The sequence below is a fragment of the Entelurus aequoreus genome, linkage group LG02 (assembly GCF_033978785.1).
Source record: "Entelurus aequoreus isolate RoL-2023_Sb linkage group LG02, RoL_Eaeq_v1.1, whole genome shotgun sequence".
Taxonomy (NCBI): domain Eukaryota; kingdom Metazoa; phylum Chordata; class Actinopteri; order Syngnathiformes; family Syngnathidae; genus Entelurus; species Entelurus aequoreus.
The window spans coordinates 23409742-23434714 of NC_084732.1; the positions used below are offsets into that span (position 1 = coordinate 23409742).

Sequence of the window (24973 nt, forward strand, 5' to 3'; positions counted from 1 at the left end):
ATTAAATAGGTTTGATGATCAAAACTGAATTGTTTTTCAGAGGAGCACATTGTTCGAATTTTTGTTCACGTTTGTTGTGAAATTGATTTGGCCACCAGATGTCACTATTAGAAAATTCTAAAGTAATTGCTCATAGACGCCACTAGATGTCACTGTGTTACTTTTAATATAATAGCAGTGACTTCAATCGAAATGTCAACACACTTGCTTTGAATGCTGTTGTTGCAAAAGAACGAATAAGATATGGATATAATATGTTAGTAAAGTCCAATATTACATGACATAGTTTGTATTATTGTGTCAAATTAATGACAGTGTGGATAGAAGTATAAAGCAAGAAATGTCCTCAAATAGGCACCATTACATGCAAAAACACATTTTACTTACTTGGTTTACTGCAAATTTGAAGCATTAAGTCATCACTGCCTCCAGTCTGTGGCCTGGTTTCTTCACAGTTCTGAGGCTGCGCACTAAGAAAAAGAAAAAAAAAAAGTGCATATGCAAGCAAAAAGTCAGACAGTTCATAGAAGTCGGGTGCAGGATGTCCCTCTAAGGAAAAGAAAGGAAGAAAAAAAAGAAAACTCTCCTCCAGAAGAGCAGCAGAGGCGAGACAAGCAAGAAGGGCTGCAAGAGACCAACTTCTAAAGACACCCAGAAGAGTTTTTACAAACCAAAATGGGTTTTGTGTCGATTTTTAGCAGGGCTGGGATTGTCCTCAGTGTGTTTTTGTTGCACTTTGTCCACTTTAAAGCAACATCTGCAGCCCCTTCTCCCATTATCCGATTCCCTGGAGATGATACCCCCAGAACAGACAAAGAGGTCGCATTGGTAAGCTGCTTTTTTTTGCACACAATGCATCATTTTAGCACCTACAAAAAATTAGTGTTTACATATTTTCTTTACGTTGTCCTCCTGCAGCGCTACCTGAATAAGTTTTACGGGTGCCCTCAAGACAGATGTAACCTGATGGTGCTGAAGGACACCCTAAAGAAAATGCAAAAGTTCTTCTCCCTGCAAGAAACCGGCGAGATCGATGCCAAAACTGTTGAGACCATGAAAAAGCCCCGCTGTGGCGTTCCAGATGTGGCCAATTACAACTTCTTCCACAGGAAACCAATGTGGCAGAAGAATGACGTCACCTACAGGTCAGAAATGGACTTACAGTGTAGTTTGTAAAATACATTTTAATGCCACTTTTGTATTGGTGACATGTTTGGATACTGGAACAGGTACAAAAAGTTAGTCCGGATCAAGTCTATGAATGTTCTCAGTCATCTAGGTCATTGTAATCTCAGGGCATTCAATCGATCGCAACTGGACTGTTTGGTTTGTCTTAGAAGACGTTTCGCCTATCATCAGAGGAGGCTTCATCAGTTCATGCTTATAGACTTAGATTTTGGCACCAGTCACTAGACTAGATCTGACCAATCTAAGTCTAAGACTAGATCTGACTAATCTAAGTCTAAGACTAGATCTGACCAATCTAGGTTTAAGACTAGATCTGACCAATCTAAGTTTATGAGCATGAACTGATGAAACCCACTGAGGTCTTGGCACCAGCCGCTAGACTCGATCTGACCAATCTAAGTCTAAGACTCGATCTGACCAATCTCAGTCTATGAGCATGAACTGATGAAAGCCTACTCGGATGAGAGGCGAAACGTCTTCTAAGACAAACCAACCAGTCCAGTTGCGATCGATTGAATGCCCTGAGTCCGGATGAAGTTTTCCGAAATTTTTTGGTTCCCAGTCCCAGTAGAATTACACGTTCCAGGGGAAAAATAAACTTGTCCACACACACTAAAACCTACAGTTTTGACGTAAAACTTGCAGGATTTTTTTTACATGGAATAAATTCAAAAGCGGTACCATTATTATTTTATTGGTAAAATTCTGGCGACTGAGCTACCAGTTTTTTATCGTAAACTCTAAGGTCGTTTTTACAGCGAATTTCTGTAAATTGAAAAGCTGTACCACTTTTGTTTTCACTGTAAAATTGTGGCGACTGAGCTTACAGTTTGTTTGTTTTTTTACCATAAACTCTACAATTGTTGTTTTTACAGTGCATTACTGTAAATCAGGGGTCTCAAACATGCAGCCCGCGGGCCAATTGCGGCCCGCGAGACGTTATTGTGCGGCCCATACCTTAATATGACAGTTTAATGTTAGTGCAGCTCGCGAGTTTTAAATGAATGGCGCTTGACAGCGTTGTGTGCGGAGCTGAAGGTATCTACCAATCACGGTGTGGTATAAGGCTCTCGACAATATCGAGGGCGCGCCGTGTTGGCACTGCCTTTAGTGTCCTGACATATACGTAGTCTTACTTAATGATATATAAACCAACAATTACGTCCAAATATAACGAAAACAAACAAAAAAACACACAAAAAAACACAAGAAGTGCAAGACTTTATGATGTACAAACCGAACAAAAAAAGCAAAAGAAGTAATATACACCTCACGGGATGATACAAAACAAATACAAAACCAGGCAAAAAATAAGTAAAATAATAAATATAAAGCAAAATGTAAACACTTATGGCTGTCCATGTGATTTTATTGTTCTGTCTTTATATATTTTTTCAATTGTAATATATTTTTACAATCTTTTATCTCATTGTAAAGAGAATTCCATAGTTTCACCCCCACCACTGATATGCACATTTGTTTTAAAGTTGTCCTTGAATACTGATGTTGGAAATGACCTTTTATTCTATACTCTTCATTCTCAGAAGTGATGACAAACATTTTTTTGTAAATTTGCTGGTAATGTTTTACTTTTAGCCTTAACCATGACACATAATGTCTGTAACTTTACTAGCTCCTGTAATTTCAATAAACCCGAATTAATAAGTAATATATTAGTGTGTTCTAAGTAATTTACTTTATGAATAATCCTTAAAGCTCTTTTCTGTAGTTGATACAGAGAAAGTTGCGGTGCACAAGTAATACAATTTGAAACGTCATTATACAACTGGACATGCTGAGGAGTATGCAAAATACCAGGGAGATGAGAGAGTGAACCGGGTTGCAAATTTTAAAACCAGTCTACTGAGGCAACAAGATTTCGTCAAGAAAGCCATTCAAAGAAGGTGAAGTCATTAAAAAGTGCATGTTTTTTTTTTTTTTAAGAAATCTTTTCTTGCGGCCCAGCCTCACCCAGTTTCTGCATGCAGTGGCCCCCAGGTAAATTGAGTTTGAGACCCCTGATATAGACCTATTTGCCGGAAGTGACAAATATTTCTTTGAACGCTTTAGGCTACCGCAGCAGTCCCCCCTTTCTTAAACTTACGTTTTAACATTATGTATTTCCCCCGCGGGATAATACGATTTTCTCTATTGTAATCTGTTTGTGTTTTCTCCGTGTGTTTGATGTTCGGCTTTTCCGCCGGAATTTTGAATTAAGGGCGTTTACCTATGCAAATTACGGAATTAAGGGTGTTTCCATATGCATATTGGGGAAATAAGGGTGTGTATATGCAAATTGTGATATACACGCACGCGCTAACCATTTGGCATTCAGCAACTTAAGAACAGCAGGTGGGAAAAATTTGGCTGTTTAAGAACACGTCATGAATTTGAATGGACTCCTCTTAGGAAATCACTTAGGAAGAAAGATAAAAGGACAAGTTAGGAACTTATTGCTGAATGGGGCCCATCATTCCAGCATTTTAAGCACATTGTCATCCAATTCAGGAGTCCAAACACCCTTCTCAAGTAAACCGGTCCCCATATTGACACATTATTCTGTTTCTTTCTGTTAAAAACAGACCCCACAGAGGCCCTTACAAGTGCATGTGTTTACATATTTAAATGGACCACAACTCGGCCTGGTTTGACCCTAACCCTCCCCTCAACATTCCCCAAACGCCCAAACCAGTGGACCATGAAGTGCTTTCTTACAGTCTGTGTGTGTGTTATGGAGGTTGTGCAGTTGGTTTATCCAGATGAGCGGTTTTAAAGGGGAACTCCACTTTTCTTTTCTTTTTTTTTTGCCTATCATTTTACAATCACTATGTACAAACCCCGTTTCCATATGAGTTGGGAAATTGTGTTAGATGTAAATATAAACGGAATACAATGATTCGCAAATCCTTTTCAACCCATATTTAATTGAATGCACTACAAAGACAAGATATTTGATGTTCAAACTCATAAACTTTCTTTTTTTTTTGCAAATAATAATTTACTTAGAATTTCATGGCTGCAACATGTGCCAAAGTAGTTGGGAAAGGGCATGTTTACCACTGTGTTACATGGCCTTTCCTTTTAACAACACTCAGTAAACGTTTGGGAACTGAGGAGACACATTTTTTAAGCTTCTCAGGTGGAATTCTTTCCCATTCTTGCTTGATGTACAGCTTAAGTTGTTCAACAGTCCGGGGGTCTCCGTTGTGGTATTTTAGGCTTCATAATGCGCCACACATTTTCAATGGGAGACAGGTTCTTTTCATGGTTCTTTTCCTCTTTTGTCCGGAGGACACGACGTCCACAGTTTCCAAAAACAATTTGAAATGTGGACTCGGCAGACCACAGAACACTTTTCCACTTTGTATCAGTCCATCTTAGATGAGCTCAGGCCCAGCGAAGCCGACGACGTTTCTGGGTGTTGTTGATAAACAGTTTTCGCCTTGCATAGGAGAGTTTTAACTTGCACTTACAGATGTAGTGACCAACTGTAGTTACTGACAGTGGGTTTCTGAAGTGTTCCTGAGCCCATGTGGTGATATCCTTTACACACTGATGTCGCTTGTTGATGCAGTACAGCCTGAGGGATCGAAGGTCACAGGCTTAGCTGCTTACGTGCAGTGATTTCTCCAGATACTCTGAACCTTTTGATGATATTACGGACCGTGGATGGTGAAATCCCTAAATTCCTTGCAATAGCTGGTTGACAAAGGTTTTTCTTAAACTGTTCAACAATTTGCTCACGCATTTGTTGACAAAGTGGTGACCCTCGCTTGTGAATGACTGAGCATTTCATGGAATCTACTTTTATACCCAATCATGGCACCCACCTGTTCCCAATTTGCCTGTTCACCTGTGGGATGTTCCAAATAAGTGTTTGATGAGCATTCCTCAACTTTATCAGTATCTTTTGGCCACCTTTCCCAACTTCTTTGTCACATGTTGCTGGCATCAAATTCTAAAGTTAATGATTATTTGCAAAAAAAAAAAAAAAGGTTTATCAGTTTGAACATCAAATATGTTGTCTTTGTAGCATATTCAACTGAATATGGGTTGAAAATGATTTGCAAATCATTGTATTCCGTTTATATTTACATCTAACACAATTTCCCAACTCATATGGAAACGGGGTTTGTAATACAAGAACACATACCGTATGTATTTCTCTGTTTTATGCATTCTAAACTGTAAATAAACACTAGCAGGGGGTGGCTATGTACTGTGCTTTGGTTCTGCATTACGGCGGCCATTGGTTTCACAGAGTACATTACAACATGCGCTACTTCCTTCAACAACAACTACTACTAAACATGGCAGACTTCATGAGGGCCACCGACAACTACTTTGGGACAAATTATGATCCAGAACATTGCATTTGAAGCCTGGATATACGGAGGATGAGCTACAATTTTTAGAAGCTAAGGGATAAGGAGATCCAGCTTTAGTGAACAAATAAGCATCATGTTGCAGTGTTGCACTAAGTGCTGAACAAGATGTACAAACTATGGACATAATATCACAATTACTTACTGTACAATGTCTGCTCTCACTGGGATGCAGAATGATAGGATGTTTATATCTTTCAGCACAAGATGATACATTAATTATTCCTCACTCCTCAGTTGGGATCCAACTAACATATTGTTGGGTCTTAAATTCCTAGCAATGTCTTCAGGTCTAAATTGAATGTCAGAGTTGACTGACTTCTCGGTTTATAGCCACAACCTTCTACTATACAAGTGGGGGACATGATTTATAATCCAGCGCAAACTTTTACCAACTCAGAGGCAATGCAGCAGCTCAGTGTGTCAATAGCCGCATAAGCTAGTTACCTCTGTGATCAATGCACCATGTTACTAAAAGTAGTTCCTCAACGTTAGCTCTTATAACAACAACGTTGCTAATGCTTGGTTAATATTCAGGTAAATTGGAGTATTTTTGGCGTTTTTTTTTTATGTTTTTTAGAGGGCTTTATGGGTGCAATAAATGACTCATATTAGCTCAATTGTTAGCTATCCAGTGCAAACTCTATTTAACCATTTTGAATACACAAAAAAGAAGGACATATGTCTTCTTGTCTCACATAGGGATTGTGAACGATAGTCAAAATAAAATATGCAGTTCCCCTTTCAGTACCCTAGCTTGTTTGCCCGAACTATTACTCAACACCTCTATTTATGGCCTAAGCTGACAGCTGAATTCTTCTAAAATCCTGTTTTTTATTGCTTCTTTTGACTCCATTTTCTTTCTTCAGAATCCTGGGCTACAGTCCTGATCTGGACGAGGAAGTCATCAACGACGCCTTCTTCCGAGCCTTCAAAGTGTGGAGTGACGTCACGCCGCTTTCGTTCACCCGTCTCATGGACGGCGAGGCAGATATCATGGTCAATTTTGGACGCAACGGTACATGACTCATGAAGAGAACGAAGGTCGAGACGTTGGAATACAATATTGACCTACTCACCCTAGTACTGATCATATACTGATACTACCCTTGTTACCCTTGTTATCGACGCCACTAATTTATGGAACGATCCTTTTACGTGTCGTGCAATGCGAGAAATACTGACACACCAACACTACATTATATTATGTTGTATTATCTTCTCTCTGTACTCCTATTAATCTACTTTTTAATTTCCTGTTAATATCTCCTTACTTTCTACGATAACATGGTTCCATCTACACTTCTTAAAATTTACCAAGCACTTATTTCTTGTTTATTTTAAGCAAGCTTAGCAGTTAGCTTAGCCATTAGCATACCCCCTCCAGCGATAATACTACATTATAGTTACACTTAAGCTACTAAGAAATGTGGTTTATTTCGCATAAATGAGGTGATTATTATTAGCTGTTGTGAGCGGCTCCACACTGTGTATGGAAACACACAATTAGCTGCTAGCCGCTTGTCAGACGGGGAACTAAAAATAAATACAGTGTCAGCAATAGATGATTAGGGTTAATAATCAACATTAAAAGGAATCTTTCTGCAATGATAATCACATACTTTTTTTAAATAATCATCCAATACTGATTGGTGCCGATCGATTGGCACATCCTTAATAGCGTTGTGAACTACGGTGCTAACATTACAGTCACATTCGAACAGCAGCATCATGCTAGGTTTGTATATTTGCTGAGGAAAATCAGAATGATCAAACTTACAGTTCTCACAACTGTGGCCAACTGACAGTTGGCAGAGTGCCAGACTATATTTCAAGATGTGTGGCAAAGCCTGATATAGCTATAAAAGTTGTATACATGTACAGTACAGGCCAAAAGTTTGGACACACCTTCTCATTTCAATGCATTTTCTTTATTTTCATGACTATTTACATTGTACATTGTCACTGAAGGCATCAAAACTATGACACCTGTGAAGTGAAAACCATTTCAGGTGACTACCTCTTGAAGCTCATCCAGAGAATGCCAAGAGTGTGCAAAACAGTAATCAGAGCAAAGGGTGGCTATTTTTGAAGAAACTAGAATATAAAACATGTTTTCAGTTATTTCACCATGTTTTGTTAAGTACATAACTCCACATGTGTTTATTCATAGTTTTGATGCCTTCAGTGACAATCTACAATGTGAATGGTCATGTAAATAAAGAAAACCCATTTGGCCTGTACTATATATATATATATATACATTTATACTGTATATGTGTGTGTGTGTATGTATATATATATACATATATATATATATATATATATATATTAAAAAAAAAATATATATATATATATATATATATATATATATATATATATATATATATATATATATATATATATATATATATATATATATATATATATATGTATATATATATATATATATTTATTTTTTATTTATATACAATGTATTTATAAAAATTTTTGTACAAAGCCGTCCTGGGCATATACATGGGGCGAGCTCATCTAGATATGGATGGGACAGAGGAAGGAGATGTTTCATTCATGATATCATGTTACTGTCAGGAAATAATTCAAAAGTCACTCATGCATTTTTGTGGAAGAGGCTAATGACTGTCTTTAACAGAACACGGTGATGGTTACCCGTTTGATGGCAAAGACGGCCTCTTGGCTCACGCTTTCGCCCCTGGACCGGGAATAGGGGGCGACTCCCACTTTGACGATGATGAGCAGTGGACGTTGGGAGACGGCCAAGGTAAAACACATTTTTTTAAAAAGCAACGTTAGCCAAAGTGCTGCAACTCGTCTGAAATGCAACATATCCAAAGAACCAAGATACTTTTCAAGGATTGTTTTGTTGAACCTTCTGGCGCTAGGCATGCAAAAAATCAATCTGGAAGACGAAGACATCACAAACTCCCACATGTACATGCTGACCCAGATAGAGCTGTTGCTGCAGATCTGTTTATCACGACGACAAATCTTGCGTACGACGTGACGAAATTCTCCTTCTGACAGTGGTGAAGGTGAAGTTCGGCAATGCGGACGGAGAGTTCTGCAAGTTCCCCTTCCTGTTCATGGGCACCGAGTACAACAGCTGCACGTCTCAAGGTCGCGACGACGGCTTCCTGTGGTGCTCCACCTCCTACAACTTTGATGACGATGGCAAATATGGCTTCTGTCCTCATGAACGTAGGTTTCCGCCAAAGTTACATTGAAGAACATTGCATGTTTACACGTGCAAAGTTCAGCGTCCTCAGAGCAGGAGTAGACAGAAGCAGTGATTAATCCTACCTTGTCGACGTGTCTCGGCAATTACTCAGTTTGTTTACGTGTTTAACGTTGACCCCAGATGCTCTCCTTGAAGCACAAGTTTGAACGGTATTGAGTTATTCCTACTGGACAGACACAAAGTATGTTGTATTGTATGACAAGAAAATGTTCCTGCCCCACTTTTGGCAAACTTGGCTTTGTCTCGTTTGTCAGCGTAGCATGCTTGTTGTTTCATCCACCTAAAACCCGTTTTGTATCACGTGTACATGACTTTGGATGGATGTTGTGTCTTCCCTTTGCATTGCAGTGCTGTTCACCCTGGGCGGAAACGGCGACGGCGCCCCATGTAAATTCCCCTTCACCTTCCAGGGCGAGAAGTACGACGGCTGCACCACCTCTGGCAGAGACGACGGCTACCGTTGGTGCGCCACCACCGAGGACTACGACCAGGACAAAACCTTTGGCTTCTGCCCTGAGACCGGTTGGTGGTGTCTTCTTCTTCTGTTGGAGTTCATCAGCTGTGTTTACTGGGCTGCTCTGATATGCATCATACTCTCCAGGGGGGGCTAGCTCCATTTGGGGATTTCCGCACTCGGTTATGGTTGGCCGAAGTATTTTGAGATTTCCCTGGGTTAGCACTGTGGAAAGATGGTTTGTGGTTTCAATGTCGTTGGGGTTTGTCCTTTGTCTGTGGATTCTGACATCCAAAGACATGTATGTGAAGGCCCTAAATCAGGGATATTCAACTGGTGGCTCACGGGCGCAAATAATGACATCAGACTCGTCTGCTAGTTAAGCTTAAAACCTAGGAACACTTTTACATTAAGTACAGCAGAGTGCTTGTGTCATATAGAGTATCTTCGACAAGTGTTTTTGCAGAAGTTTGTAAAAATCAACAGAGCGCTTCTGTTATATAGAGCAGTGGTCCCCAACCTTTTTGTAGCTGCGGACCAGTCAACGCTTGAAAATTTGTCCCACGGACCGGGGGGAGGGTGTATTGATATATATTGATATATAATCTATATATTGTGTTTTTTATGTTGATTAAATTTAAAAAAAAAAAATTATATATATATATATATATATATATATATATATATTTTTTTTTTTTTTTTTTTCTGCGGCCCGGGTACCAATCGGTGGTTGTTGACGACCACTGATATAGAGGATATTTGACTAACATTGTTGCAGTAAATCCTGAAAAACAACAAATCACACTGGTCTAATAGAGGATCTTTGGAAATGTTTTTTGCAGAAGGTTCTAAAAAAAACAGCACAGTGCTTCTGTCATATTATAGACGATCTTTAACTTGACTTTTTGCTGAAGGTTCTAAAAAAACAGCACAGTGCTTCTGTCATATAGACGATCTTTAACTTGAGTAGGTCCTTGAAAACAGCTAAGCACTATCTTTGATGAGTCTTTTTGTTAAGTAGTAAATCGTAAAACAGCATAGCGCTATTGTCATTTAGAGGGTCTTTGACTAGCGTGTTTACCTTTTACCTTTTGAGAGACATCTGAATCAGGCCTTTTCTGACTTTAATTGTAAGAAAAGGGTTCATAGTTGTCCTGTGAAGACCTCATGTCAGGATTTGAGGGTACACATGCAGAACCTTTGTACCGCCCCTATGAGGTACTTTTCAAAATGTGAATTGTCGTCGGTCTTTGCAGCCATGTCAACAGTCGGAGGAAACGGCGAGGGCAGCCCATGCGTCTTCCCCTTCACCTTCTTGGCAGACACCTATGACTCGTGCACCACATCCGGGCGCAGCGATGGCAAGATGTGGTGCGCTACTACCAAGAGCTACGACGACGACCGCAAGTGGGGTTTCTGTCCAGACCAAGGTAATTCTTGCTAAAGCTTTGCTGAAGCACACCTGCAAGGTACATATGTTACGCTGTGGTTTGCTTCCAGGCTACAGTTTATTCCTGGTGGCTGCTCACGAGTTCGGTCACGCCCTCGGCTTGGAGCACTCTCAAGACCCTGGTGCACTGATGGCCCCCGTCTACACCTACACCAAAGACTTCAGACTTTCCAGCGATGATATCAAGGGCATTCAGGAGCTCTACGGTAAGACGGAAATACCACAGACAGTTTTTATTACAACAAGACAATGATATTTCCCTTTACATTCCCAACAGGTGTTCCTACGGACAAACCCATGCCTCCAACCCAGGGACCTGTTACCCCTATGGACATCTGTAAAGAACCTGTTGTCTTTGATGCTGTAGCACAAATTAGAGGAGAGACCTTCTTCTTCAAGGACCGGTAAACTACCAAAACTGCTTGGTTTGCATGTTTTCCTTGTTTTTGGATGCTTTCAACCACTTGAAGTGTTTTACTGCTGCAGCAACCAAAAGGTGACGAACTGTAAACACTCCCAACATTGCTTCACAGGCGCCCTTTTTGTAAGCAGTTACTCATACAGCAGTAAAGTGATGAGCAAGACACTGTTTGAAGTTTTTTCGCTGAGGCTCTCAATTCAAATTAAAAAAAGCTTTTTGTTACTAAAAATCTGCTTTCATCCTGCTACATTGGGTAGATAAAACCGGTACAGCTCACAACCCCGTAGAGTCTCTGCTTTGAAACTTTCTGGCCCGTTGTTGGGAAATCCAGCTGTGATGAAACTTAAGTCTATGTGACTCATGATGCTCAAATAGTCCAAGCACATAGTTGCAATGCAAAACAGTCAAAAAAAACGAACTTTATTTAGTGTCTCAAAGGTAGATTCATGTCAAAGCAGAGAATTACATATACATCAGAGAGGCCAGCTATACCACATGTAAATTAAAATCACAGTCATAAAGTTGCATCTCATTTACAAAAAGGAAAACATCTAATATTCCAACTGCGTTCTAAAAGTATAGTTTTTTTCTTTTACTTTTATGACTTTTCTTTGTAATATTACGCCACATGCAATAATTATAACTATCATGTTGTAACACTATAAGAAAAAAAGTCACGTTATTACTAGAATTAATTCATAACAACACAAAAAAACAATATTTAACTAAAATAAAGTCGTTACATGTGAGGGGAAAATCTGTTAGTATATTAAATTAAATATATACATTTTGCAAAATAGTATAATCATAAATCTACTTTAAAGTCACTTCTCGAAAAACGTTTTTTCTTCTAACATTATAATTGTTTCCATTATAAACGTTTCAATTTCTAAACATTTAATCTTTTTCATAAAATTACACCAGAAAAAAACGATGTATATTATAAGGAAAAAGTCATAAGTATAAAGTTGTGGTAGGAAAAAAAAAAATCTAAATAATACTTGATCATAATACAAAAAGTTGTTTTACTAAAATTATGCCGTAACATTTTAAGTAAAAAAAGCAATTTTTTTATAATTTCTTTAAATTAGAAAAATTTGAAGTTCACTTGTTTTTTCATACTGCAAATGAACTTCTTTGTTGTATTACAATTCAATTCTTGTAAATATTTATTTTTTCCACATATCGTACCCGATAAAACGTACAAACTGTCAAAAGGTCACAGAAAAGTGATTAATCGCTCCTGGCGCAATTGTACAAACACTTTTTGCTGTCATTTTAAAAAAAAAAAAGTAACCCCATTCTCTGCTCTACTTTTACTTGGCCTATCTTTTTGCCTTAAAAAAAACTGGGTCAGTGGAAAAGCGTTGGGGAAGCTGTGGCGGTTGTTGTTGTGCAGCTTTATTGCAAACCCAGGCAAGATGGGTCTTGTTCCACTGTGTAGCCTCTCGCCTTTAACGACAACCAGATGCTCATGAATCAGGTCTTTGTGGCTGACTCTGCCAGTGCAGCCCCTACTACTACTCCCACTCTAAAACACTGAGCCCACCTCTACAGCCCCGCAGACTCCCCTTTTTTAAACCACTCCTTCTCTTCTTTGTGTCAGGTTCTTGTTCAGGTCGGTCAACTTCAGAGGCAAGCCCAGTGGACCCATGCTGGTGGCCACCTACTGGTCAGACCTGCCGAGCAAGATCGACGCTGCCTATGAGAACCCATTGGAGGAGAAGACGGTCTTCTTCGCAGGTTGGATGAATAAACTGCTGATTTCTGGCATTGTAACGTCAGAAAGAAATAGTTGGATGACTTTACTTTGAACGGTCAGCCCTTTTTTACTTTGTGGAACATCATGGAGACATTGGCTGATACTTTGCGAGGTCTGCCAAAACATCCCAGTCTACTTATTAGTGGCTCTTGCTACATTTTTGGGTATTTTAGTAATACAATGATGCTCTTGCTTTCCTGTTAGCTTTATATCGTCTGTCAAAACACAGCTAGCTATGCTTTTAGCTGACATTTATGTGCTTTTTTTTTTTTTTACACAGAACCCAGTGTGCACCATTAGATAATTAGCAGAGGTGGGACTATTAGGACACCTCACGAATTGATTCGATTACGATTCTTGTGGTCACGACTCGATTCAGAAGTGATTCTCGATTCAACACGATTCTCGTAATATATGATTTGGTATACGTATTATGATAAAAACCTTTTCAAAACAGGATACAGGTTACAAAAGCTCCTTTCGGCTGCTGAGGTATGACTTTAAAATAATTATATATATATATACAGTATATTTATATATTTTTTCTTTTTTCAAAGATCACAGAATGTATCAAACTAATAAAGAAAAATGGACCCATTCCAACCCGGTCCCAGCTTTGTAATACTTAGGATAGACATTTACAAAGAAATTGAGAAGACTACAACTATATAATACTACTACTACTAATTATTATGATAATATCAATAATAGTTGTTTAATACAGAAACTGATTCTTAAAAAAATAAAATATATATATATATATACATACATACATACATATATATACTCATATACTGTACATACATTCACACACACATATACTGTATATATATATATATATATATATATATATATATATATATATATATATATATATATATATATATATATATATATATATATATATATATATATTTCTAATTTATTTTTATATATATATATATATATATATATATATATATATATATATATATATATATATATATATATATATATATATATATATATGTATATATATATATATATATATATGTACAGTATATATATATATATATAGTCGAGGTTTCTGTGGTATATCCGTTATACAGTGCTCAATAACGGGTTAGAGCGGAATATACGTTAGGTCAGGAAAAAACACAGAGACTATATCATCCCTACAAGCCTGTTTCGCAGGTTAAAATCTGACCTTTATAAAATCCTGACCTAACGTTTATATATATATATATACACTACCGTTCAAAAGTTTGGGGTCACATTGAAATGTCCTTATTTTTTAAGGAAAAGCACTGTACTTTTCAATGAAGATAACTTTAAACTAGTCTTAACTTTAAAGAAATACACTCTATACATTGCTAATGTGGTAAATGACTATTCTAGCTGCAAATGTCTGGTTTTTGGTGCAATATCTACATAGGTGTATAGAGGCCCATTTCCAGCAACTAGCACTCCAGTGTTCTAATGGTACAATGTGTTTGCTCATTGGCTCAGAAGGCTAATTGATGATTAGAAAACCCTTGTGCAATCATGTTCACACATCTGAAAAGAGTTTAGCTCGTTACAGAAGCTACAAAACTGACCTTCCTTTGAGCAGATTGAGTTTCTGGAGCATCACATTTGTGGGGTCAATTAAACGCTGAAAAATGGCCAGAAAAAGAGAACTTTCATCTGAAACTCGACAGTCTATTCTTGTTCTTAGAAATGAAGGCTATTCCACAAAATTGTTTGGGTGACCCCAAACTTTTGAATGGTAGTGTATATATATATATATATATATATATATATATATATATATATATATATATATATATATATATATATATATATATATATATATATATATATATATATATATATATATATACATGTATTTCTAATTGATTTTGTAATATATATATATATATATATATATATATATATATATATTATATATATATATATATATATATATATATATATATATATATATACATATATATATATACATATATATATATATATATATATATATATATATATATATATATATATATATATATATATATATATATATATATATATATATATATATATATATATATATATATGTATATATATATATATATATATATATATATATATATATATATGTATATATATATATATATATATATATATATATATATATAGTCGAGGTTTCTGTGGTATATCCGTTATACAGTGCTCAATACCGGGGTAGAGCGGAATATACGTTAGGTCAGGAAAAAACACAGAGACTATATCATCCCTACAATATACAATATAGACCAAATGACTATCGCCCCATAGATCTTCTGTGCCAGTGCATTGAGCAAGTCAAACACTGGATGTGCCAAAATTTCCTACAACTAAATGAAGATAAAACTGAGATAATTGTTTTTGGTGCTAAAAAAGAAAGGTTTAAAGTCATCCAACACCTTCAATCACTGTCCCTGAAAACCTCAAATAAAGCCAGAAATCTTGGGGTTATTTTAGATTCTGATTTACATTTCGACAGTCACATCAAATCAGTAACAAAATCGGCCTACTATCACCTCAAAAATGTAAAAAGACTTAGAGGGCTCATGTCAGCTCAAGACTTAGAAAAACTTGTACATGCCTTTATTACCAGTAGGCTAGACTATTGTAATGGTCTCCTTGCAGGTCTTCCCAAAAAAACTGTCAGGCAGCTACAGCTTGTTCAGAACGCTGCTGCTAGAGTTCTAACAAAGACCAAAAAATGTGAGCACATTACACCAATTCTTAAATCCTTACATTGGCTCCCTGTACATCAGAGAATAGATTTCAAAATCCTCCTGCTCACATATAAATCACTACATGGTCTAGGGCCCAAGTATATCACTGATATGCTCCCACTATATACGCCCTCTAGATCACTAAGATCTTCTGAGACCAATCTGTTAGCGGTTCCAAGAGTAAACTCAAATCAAGGGAGATCATCATTCAGTCACTATGCAACACATAGCTGGAATAAACTTCCTGAAGATGTCAGACTCTCCCCAACTCTCACTACTTTTAAAACTAGACTGAAGACTTTTATGTTCACCTTGGCTTTCAGCTGAATCTTTTGGTCTTTTGACTTTTAACGTCTGCGCTGTTTTTATTTTTATTGTCTGCATTTTCATTTTGCTTTTATTTTCTTTCATTTCACTTTGTTGTCTGTGAAGCACTTTGAGTCTGCCTTGTGTATGAAAAGCGCTATACAAATAAAGTTGCCTTGCCTTGCCTTGCCTACAAGCCTGTTTCGCAGGTTAAAATCTGACCTTTATAAAATCCTGACCTAACGTATATATATATATATATATATATATATATATATATATATATATATATATATATATATATATATATATATATATATATATATATATATATATATATATATATATATTTCTAATACATTTTTGAAAATAAACCGATTTAGTATCTAAATTAATAAAAACTGCGATTTGAATGTAAATTTAAAAAAATTTGCACCACAAATGCTTTGTATAAAATGTCTGACTTCATCAACCCAATAAAAAGACAATATTTTTCCTCCTCGATAAGTCTAATAAAAATTGGTCATGCCCAAGCAAGTCTGGGCTTTTCCGCCAGTAACTCACACAATCCAGTGCCCTGAAAGGACAAATATCACAGGAAAATAAGAGATTCAAAGTCAAAGTTGAAGAGAGTCTTTATTTTCCATCACTTTAAACACAAACGATGCGATAAAGGTTTTTTATCGAGGACATCTTAGTTCTTGGACCTTTCAGGACAGGCAAACTAATAAGGGTTGTTAGCCTCAGCATATTGAGTCCACAGATGGCAACAGGCGTCTACCAAGCGAGTCAGAGGTTTTTCTTCCTGTTGCTCACACACGCCAGTGTCCTGGAGAAATGAGAGAAGGGTGTCAGCAAGTTAGCAAAAAGTGGAGGACTGATGATACTAATTTAAAGAAACTCGGAATCAATTAGGCAGAGTCATAAAGCAACTGTCCAAAAAAAAAAAGAAGGCAATTTTGTCTTTGACTTTCCCCAACAATCAAGTTTTGAAAAGGATTACCTTAGAAGGCGGATAATTGTCTTTTTAATAGAACAGCACAACCTCAAGAGTAATGTCAGCTTCCTGATTCATAGCCTGGGCTTTTAAACTTAGAGACTTAGACTTCCTTTATTGTCATTGAAATTTGAACTTTACAGTACAGATAAGAACAACATTTCGCTGCATTAGCTCGTTAGATTGGTAGTTAGCACGAATGTTTCTCTACCGGGCGACCCAAGTTCAAGTCCCCAGCGGAACAGAAAAAACAAGGACTAAACCAGGCGGGTTACACATATATGGTAGAGCAGTGATTCTTAACCTGGGTTCGATCGAGCCTCCGCCACGGAGGTAAAGACACATCCGACTTATCGTGTGAATAAAAACTTCTCCCTATCGGCGTATTATGGATACTCCCAAACAATGTTCCCTTTAATTTTCTATCTGATTTGCAGGTTGTTTGATTGATCGATTGAAACGTTTACTATCAGATTGCAAAGGAAGAGAGTACATTATATGAAACAGTACAGTTTACACAGTACAATACATATTCCGTACAATTGACCACTAAATGGTAACACCCGAATAAGTTTTTCAACTTGTTTAAGTCGGGGTCCACGTTAATCAATTCATGGTAATGTGTGTAAGGTGTGTAATTTGTTGTGAGTTCATGCACTGTGTTGGTTTTGTTCTTTGAACAAGGTGATGTTTATGCACAGTTCATTTTGTGCACCAGTAAAAAAACATATAACTTTTTCTTGAATTTGAAAAAAAAAACATTTTATTTTTCACTAAAGAAGGGTTCGGTGAATGCGCATATGAAACTGGTGGGGTTTGGTACCTCCAACAAGGTTAAGAACCACTGTGGTAGAGATTTACCCCAAGAGCTTTGTGCGAGTTTGCCGTTGTAGTCCATATGTTCCTTCTTTTTCCCTATCCTTTTGCCTTCAAAAGGGTAAAAAAAAATACATTACATGTTTTATATTTTTGTTTTGATATTCCTCCTATAGGCAATGAGATGTGGGTCTACAAGGCCGACGAGTTGCAGAAGGGCTACCCTAAGAGGCTGAGCAGCCTGGGCCTGCCAAGCGATGTGGAGCAGATCGACGCCGCCTTCAGCTTTAGGAAGAACAAGAAGACCTACCTCTTTTCCGGCGACAACTTTTGGAGGTTTAAGAACCATACACGAATATTCACCGCAGAAGTTTTATGTTTGGTGTTACAACCTCTGTGTGTCCTTACATTTGTAGATATGATGAAAACACAAAGGCGATGGACAGTGGATTCCCCAAACTTATTGCTGAATCCTGGAATGGCATCCCAGATAATGTTGACGCTGCCTTCAGTCTCAACGAAATTGGTAATTTTTGCTTGTAATGTTTTTGTTTTTGTAATGTCGATGATAAGTTCAGTTAATTAAAAAGCATGACAACACATGCCAGTTAATGTTAGCTTTGCTTTGTAGTGAAAAGTTTAGTAAATGCTGGGTAAATTTAAGGAATGCACATCGGCGAAGACCACTGTCGGCTTCGGATTGGATTGGAATATTTTGCCAGTGGAATGTGACCGAGGGTTTTTCCATTGCGGCTTTCCGAATATACGCAGCACCAACATCTTGATATAAAGCGAGTCTGTGCAACTTTACAGGCGAGGCTCTGTTTGCTTCCTTGAGGAGCCACTTTCAGCGAGGCTGCATTATATGTGGGCCATAGACTGTGCGGGTGAAGCTTTGTTCACAGTGGGGGGATAGACTTTAGAATGCTTTCAAGTAATCAACAATTGGTCTGTTCTGATTTGTCGTAAAACATTGGCTACGTCTCTAGAATGCCAGAAATTTGACGAACAGTTAGGACTGAAGTTTCTACTTCTTAAGCCCTTTTTCCAGTCACTTTTTCAGCGCCAACTGGCAGATAATAAATTATGTTTTAAAGGGTTTTAGTGCATGTTTATACTGCCCTCAGTCTGTGCTCGGATCAAATGTGTCTGCTTTGAGAATACGGGAGACCTTTCACTAATTTTGTTTGTCAGTGTATATGGTTAGGACTGACGCATTCAGTGCAGTGTAGTTTTTAGCAATTGTTCACATTTTCTTGCTGTCCTATGAGCCTATATGTATTTTTTTTAGGGATTTTAGCATGTCACTTTGTTGTTAGCATTGTTATCAGCATTTTGAAATGTTTTTTTTTTCCTACTCTCTACACCAGACCTGGGCATTCTGCGGCCCGCGGGCCGCATACGGCCCTTTGTGCGTCCCTGTCCGGCCCGCGTGAGGCCAATTATAAATTACAAAATAAATTTAAAAAAGTATTTATGTCGAGTGTGCAATACAACGGTGCTGCTTTTGTTTTGAAAATCGTTATTTGTATTACTTCCATGTGGACGTATGCGTGTGCGTGATTGTGAGTGAATGTGAACAGCTGCAATCACAAATTACAAAATAAAGTTGAAAAAACATCTATGTCGTGCGCGCAATACAACGGTGCTGCTTTTGTTTTGAAAATCGTTATTTGTATTACTTCCGTGTGGACGTATGCGTGTGCGTGATTGTGAGTGAATGTGAACAGCTGCAATCACAAATTACAAAATAAAGTTGAAAAAACATCTATGTCGTGCGCGCAATACAACTGTGCTGCTTTTATTTTGAAAAGTGTTATTTATGGGCGTATGTCCGTGTGTAACCTGCGAGTGAAGGTGCACAGCGACAAGTGATGCATGGTTTACACCCGAGACGCTAAAAAGAGAAAAGTTGATCACGAATGGCATGTTTTCAACAAGACATGGACTGCCAACCAACGTTCCCTGTCAGGTGCGCGCCTGCGCAATTGCGAACTGCTCAAGCGTCCGCTGCGCACAGCAAATATATGCCGCGCACCAAATCAAATCCCATCTGAATTCTAAACAAAATAAACATATTTATTCTATGTAATTTTGCAATGCAACTTTGAGTGACAGTGACAACAAGCGGCCCTAACGGTGTTCGTCAACACCGTTCAATTGAACACCGTTCAATTATTGTAACGTCTATCGAGATGCTTCGAGGACAGGAATTATATTGATCACTTTATTGAGCAAAACTGTTTATATTCGGACATAACCACACCAAAAACATGAGTAAAACACTTCTATCTCGAAAAACTAGTCATTTTCTGCCGTACAAACCAGGCCAAAACCAACTTGTCATCTGTCACCAACACGCATACCACTAAACCACTGGTGCGTTTATGGCCACACAAAAAGTCGGACAACTCAAACACCACACAAAGTTACACTATGACTCCTCAGTCATACGTGTGCTTATTTTACTGTCATTTATTATTAATGTTAATTTATTTATATTAGTCATGGAATGCTGTTGCACACACTATGTTGAAGTATTACTATTATGATTTATTATTATTATTATTATTATTATTTATCTTATGGTATATATCAAAAATAATATTGAGCAAAATTTTATTGAAATATTGTCGATGTGGCCCTCCAGCAGTGCTCGGGTTGCTCATGCGGCCCCCGGTAAAAATTAATTGCCCACCCCTGCTCTACACAGTAGGTATTAAGATGTATGGAGACATCTAAATTAATAGTGACAATATATATTTGTTCATTCAGACATTTTTAAACATTTTGACAGATAAAGAGAGGACATTTTTTTAATATACATATAGTGTGAAATGGAATAGGCAGAAGCGAAAGCTTATTACATCTATCCCAATGTATTTACAAAACAGAAAGACAAAAAAACTACCAATGTCTTATGCATGTAGTTGTACATTTTTTTGTTTTCCATGAATCACAAAATACAATTTAAAAAAATGTGGAAAAAGTTCCAAAGTGTTTATTTTACATGCTTAGCATCCATTCTCAACATATTTTTTTAGAATTGATTTCTTCAAAATAATTTTAAACTGAATTCAAGTTTTTCAGTCTTTTAACTCTTGGTCTAAATTATTCCATACATTAATCCCAACAAAAAACACACTTTCGGAAATGATAAACAAAGTCTCGTTTTTGAAACAATCCCTGGTAACTTGTTTTTGTTTGTTATACATAAATTGTGCTCTCTTAAAGTCGACCAAATCTTTCAATTTTAGTCCTTTTAATTCAATGAAAAGCTCATTTGATGTGCCCTGTAAGCCACTTTATTCACAAGGCGGATCACTCTTTTTTTAATTAAACTAATTGGATTAAGATTGTTTTTATAAGTGTTTCTCCCTACTTCTAGGCCATAGGTCATGTAAGGAAGAACCAAGGAACAATATACAAGATATTGTTTTTTTTTTCATTTAGCAGTTCTTTGACTTTAGATATTATTGCAAGAGATTTACATAGCTTTGCCTTGATATAGTTTATATGGGGCTTTAAACTTATTTTGTAAAATTACTCCAAAAATGTTTATTTATTTCACTCTTTCGATGTCAGTATTATTTGTTAAATTTTCTACATACATAAATTTTTTAAATTGAGAGTATACTTATTTGTATCAAACCACTTATTTAACAATAATAGTTATTTTTCTACTGTATCTATTAAGGTTTCTAGAATGTTACCACAACTAAGTATGTTGGTGTCATAAGCGAATAAAATCAAATTTAAAGTTCTTGAAACTAAACAAAAATTGTTAATATACATAAGGAACGTATATATATATATATATATATATATATATATATATATATATATATATATATATATATATATATATATATATATATATATATATATATATATATATATATATATATATATATATATATGTACTGTATATATGTATATGTACTGTATATATATATATATATATATATATATATATATATATATATATATATGTACTGTATATATGTATATGTACTGTATATATATATATATATATATATATATATATATATATATATATATATATATATATATATATATATATATATATATATATATATATATATATATATATTTTTTTTAGACATATTCTTCAATACAGTTTGTTTTTTGCAGTACCTCACTGTTCTTGTTTGTCAGTGTGTATGGTTAGGACCGGTGCGTTCACTGCACTGTAATTTTTACCAGTCTCTCATGTTCTCTTGCTGCCCTCAGTCTCTTCTCGGATAAAACTCAATGTTGTTTTCATCTGTCTTACTGAAGAGTTTAGTTCAGTGTGATTTTCTCAGTTTGCCCAATTTTCTTGCCGTCCTCAGTCTCCTCTTGGATAAGGATGTGTCACTTGAGAGAAGTAAATACAAAACACCGTCCATTGTTGTTGTTTTACTGTGTTTCCCTTTAGAATTGATACGTTAATTCCAGTGTGGGTCACATAGTTTCTCACCTTTCTTGCTGCCCTCAATCTCATCTCGGATAAAATTTGTTTGCGTAGAGAAGAACTGCAAATACAGTAGACTAATGTTCTCCTTCAATGTCGTTTTCATCTGTGTGACTGAATGCTGTGCAATTTTCACAGTTTGCCGCCCTCGGTCTCTCCTTAGATAAAGATGTGTCACTTGAGAAAAGTAAATATAAAAGACCCCCCTTTGTTGTTGTTGTGCTGTGTTTCCCGTTAAGACTGATACCTTAAAATGGAACTGCACTTTTCGGGAATTTTACCTATCGTTCACAATTATTAGGAATGACATGTCGATGGATGTATTTTTTATTTTTTTTGCATTCCAAATAATAAATAAATGCGATCAAAAGTCAGCTTACAATGGAGCCTAAGGGAGCCGCTCTATTCTGCCCATAAAGCCCTTAAAAAAATATCCAAACACCTCCATTAAGGTTTTATATACATGATGTAAGTATATACTGTATGTAATGTAATAACAGGCACATTTGTAATATTTTATATTTACGTATTTTGCTAATTTTAAGCATACGCGGGGCATTAATTAAAAAAATGCATCACAATGTTTGCTTTTTTTTTCATCAATGATTAGTACTCACTGCAGACTTTGAGAGCCAACAAACATGATAAAACATCACTTACTGTACAAGGTCTGCTGTCCTTAGAATGCCGGCTGCTAGGATGTTCATGTATTCCCATTTAGATGAAGAATGCCTCATAATTCTCCCGAAGATACTGAGTCAGGGGGGGTCAGCATTCTTCTCCCAAAGATACGGAGTCAGGGGGGGTCAAGCGTCTTTCAAGTGTCTTTCTGTGTCGTTCTGGCCCTTTTCGGGTCCTTAATGGCTGTCAAAGTGTACCAACTTGTCAGAATACCTACTCAGACTACTTCTGTCCAGGTGAGAGGCATGATTTATGATCTAGAATAAACTTAGAGGGAGGCAGCAGACCACTTGATGATGTAAACATAGGGACACACGCGAGTGATCATGGCGCCGCTATAGTTTGTTAATGTTAGCACTTATAATAACAAAAAAAAAATCCATCCATTGTCATGTTTTTAACCATAGGTAAAATTCCAAAAAAAGTGAAGTTCCCCTTTAAATGCAGTGTGGTTCTTGTAGTTTCTCACCTTTCTTGATGCCCTCAGTCTCTTCTTTGATAGAATGTGTCACTGGAGGTGTAAATACTTGTTATTTTAAAAGCATAATTCTTTAGGACTGATGTGTTCAATGCAGTGGGTTTTTTTTTTTTCCAATTTCTTAAATGTTCTTGCTGCCCTCAGTCTCTTCTTAGATATTTTTTCTATATTTTTATAAGTAAATACAAGGAACCCTCCATTATGGTTGTTTAGAGGGAGTCTCTGTCAGATTGATGGGTTCAATGCGGTTTCTTAAATGTTCTTGCTGCCCTCAGTCTCCTAATAAGAAAATAGAAGGTGTCTTCAAAGTGGAATGGAATACAGGAGACCCTTGATCTTCTCCGTTTTTGTTGTTTTTAGCGCGTTTGGTTGCTCAGCAGACTTAACCTAGTGCAAACTGTACTAATGCCAATATGCTTTCATGTGCTTTTCTTTGGCCAGATTACAGCTACTTCTTCAAAGGCCAACACTATTTCAAACTGGAGGACAGCAGCTTGAAGATCGTGAAGTTGGGTGAAATCACAAAGGACTGGCTCGGCTGTTGAGCGCCTCCCGAAAAAGCATCCGGCTACTCCCTGTGACGAGGACTTTGCCACGCTATCGTACTCGACCCAAGACCTACTATGGACCCATTTACACCGTGATACTCAACAACTTGATGTTCCACGTGTTTATGTCGATTCACATTTACTATACAATGTACTCGTATTTTTTGTTGTTGTATTGTTGTCTAGTTGTATTGTAGTTTTGAACAAAGACATCAGGTATGTCCACACTGCATTGACCACAGTGCTAGATTGTGCTGTGAGAGGAGGTTGTTGTGAACAGTAAAAGGAATTCATGTAGATGAAGTGCGTAAAGTAGTGTTTTTATTTTCAAATGTATGTTTTTTTATTAGTTAATTTGCTCATAATTGTGCAATACATTTGAAAAAATGATTTTTGCACAATCTCTTTGACCGAATATGGTGCTTTCAAAACTTTTTTCTGAAGAAAATGCACACAATCGGGTGTCAAATGAATGGAAATCATTACTGTGTAGTTTTAGATGACTTATTTTATTTTGGCACCCATTTGTAAGTATATGCATTTTATATTATGTTTGTCTGACGATGTCCGACATTTTTTTTTTTACATGTTTTCCTCTCAGTGAGCACTTTTGTAAGAGCTTTATGTTTTGTTTCTGACTTAAGGTAAAGAGAGAAGGCACAGGTTGCCTCTTGAGGTTGTGTAGGTTTTAGTACTGCAGTAGTGTTACTAAAAACATCTTTTTTTTTCTCCTCTAAAGTTGTCAATTATTTTTGTTGTTGTTGTTTGTAATGCTTGTGCACTTTGTTACTGTCAGCAATAAAGATGGTCATTATAACTTAATATGGTAACGTGTATGTATAATTCTAATACTAAATACCACTCATAAAACCTTTGTTCATATAGTGTAAAAAAGACAATAAATAAATACAAATATATATGTATATATAGATATATATACAAAATGGATGGATAAATATATATATATTGCGCCTCCTGGTGGAAATTCTTGAAAACAACCA

General features: G+C 36.6%; 1 protein-coding gene across 1 annotated transcript; it reads left to right on the forward strand.

Annotated features, from left to right (window-relative positions):
- The first annotated feature begins 499 nt into the window (after positions 1-499).
- On the forward strand, positions 500-24794 carry mmp2 (matrix metallopeptidase 2). Its single transcript, XM_062023878.1, has 13 exons — positions 500-828; positions 919-1145; positions 6443-6591; positions 8227-8355; positions 8619-8792; positions 9181-9354; positions 10543-10716; positions 10787-10942; positions 11014-11140; positions 12764-12900; positions 17965-18124; positions 18205-18314; positions 23866-24794. The coding sequence occupies exons 1-13, from the start codon at positions 676-678 to the stop codon at positions 23967-23969; spliced, it is 1974 nt and encodes a 657-aa protein (XP_061879862.1). The 5' UTR covers positions 500-675; the 3' UTR covers positions 23970-24794.
- The last annotated feature ends 179 nt before the right edge of the window (positions 24795-24973 follow it).

Coding starts and splice junctions, on each gene's coding strand:
- mmp2 (XM_062023878.1), top strand. CDS start 676: ATGGGTTTTGTGTCGATTTTTAGCAGGGCTGGGATTGTCCTCAGTGTG. Junction 1,146..6,442: donor AAGAATGACGTCACCTACAG/GTCAGAAATGGA, acceptor TTCTTTCTTCAG/AATCCTGGGCTACAGTCCTG. Junction 18,125..18,204: donor TCCGGCGACAACTTTTGGAG/GTTTAAGAACCA, acceptor TTACATTTGTAG/ATATGATGAAAACACAAAGG.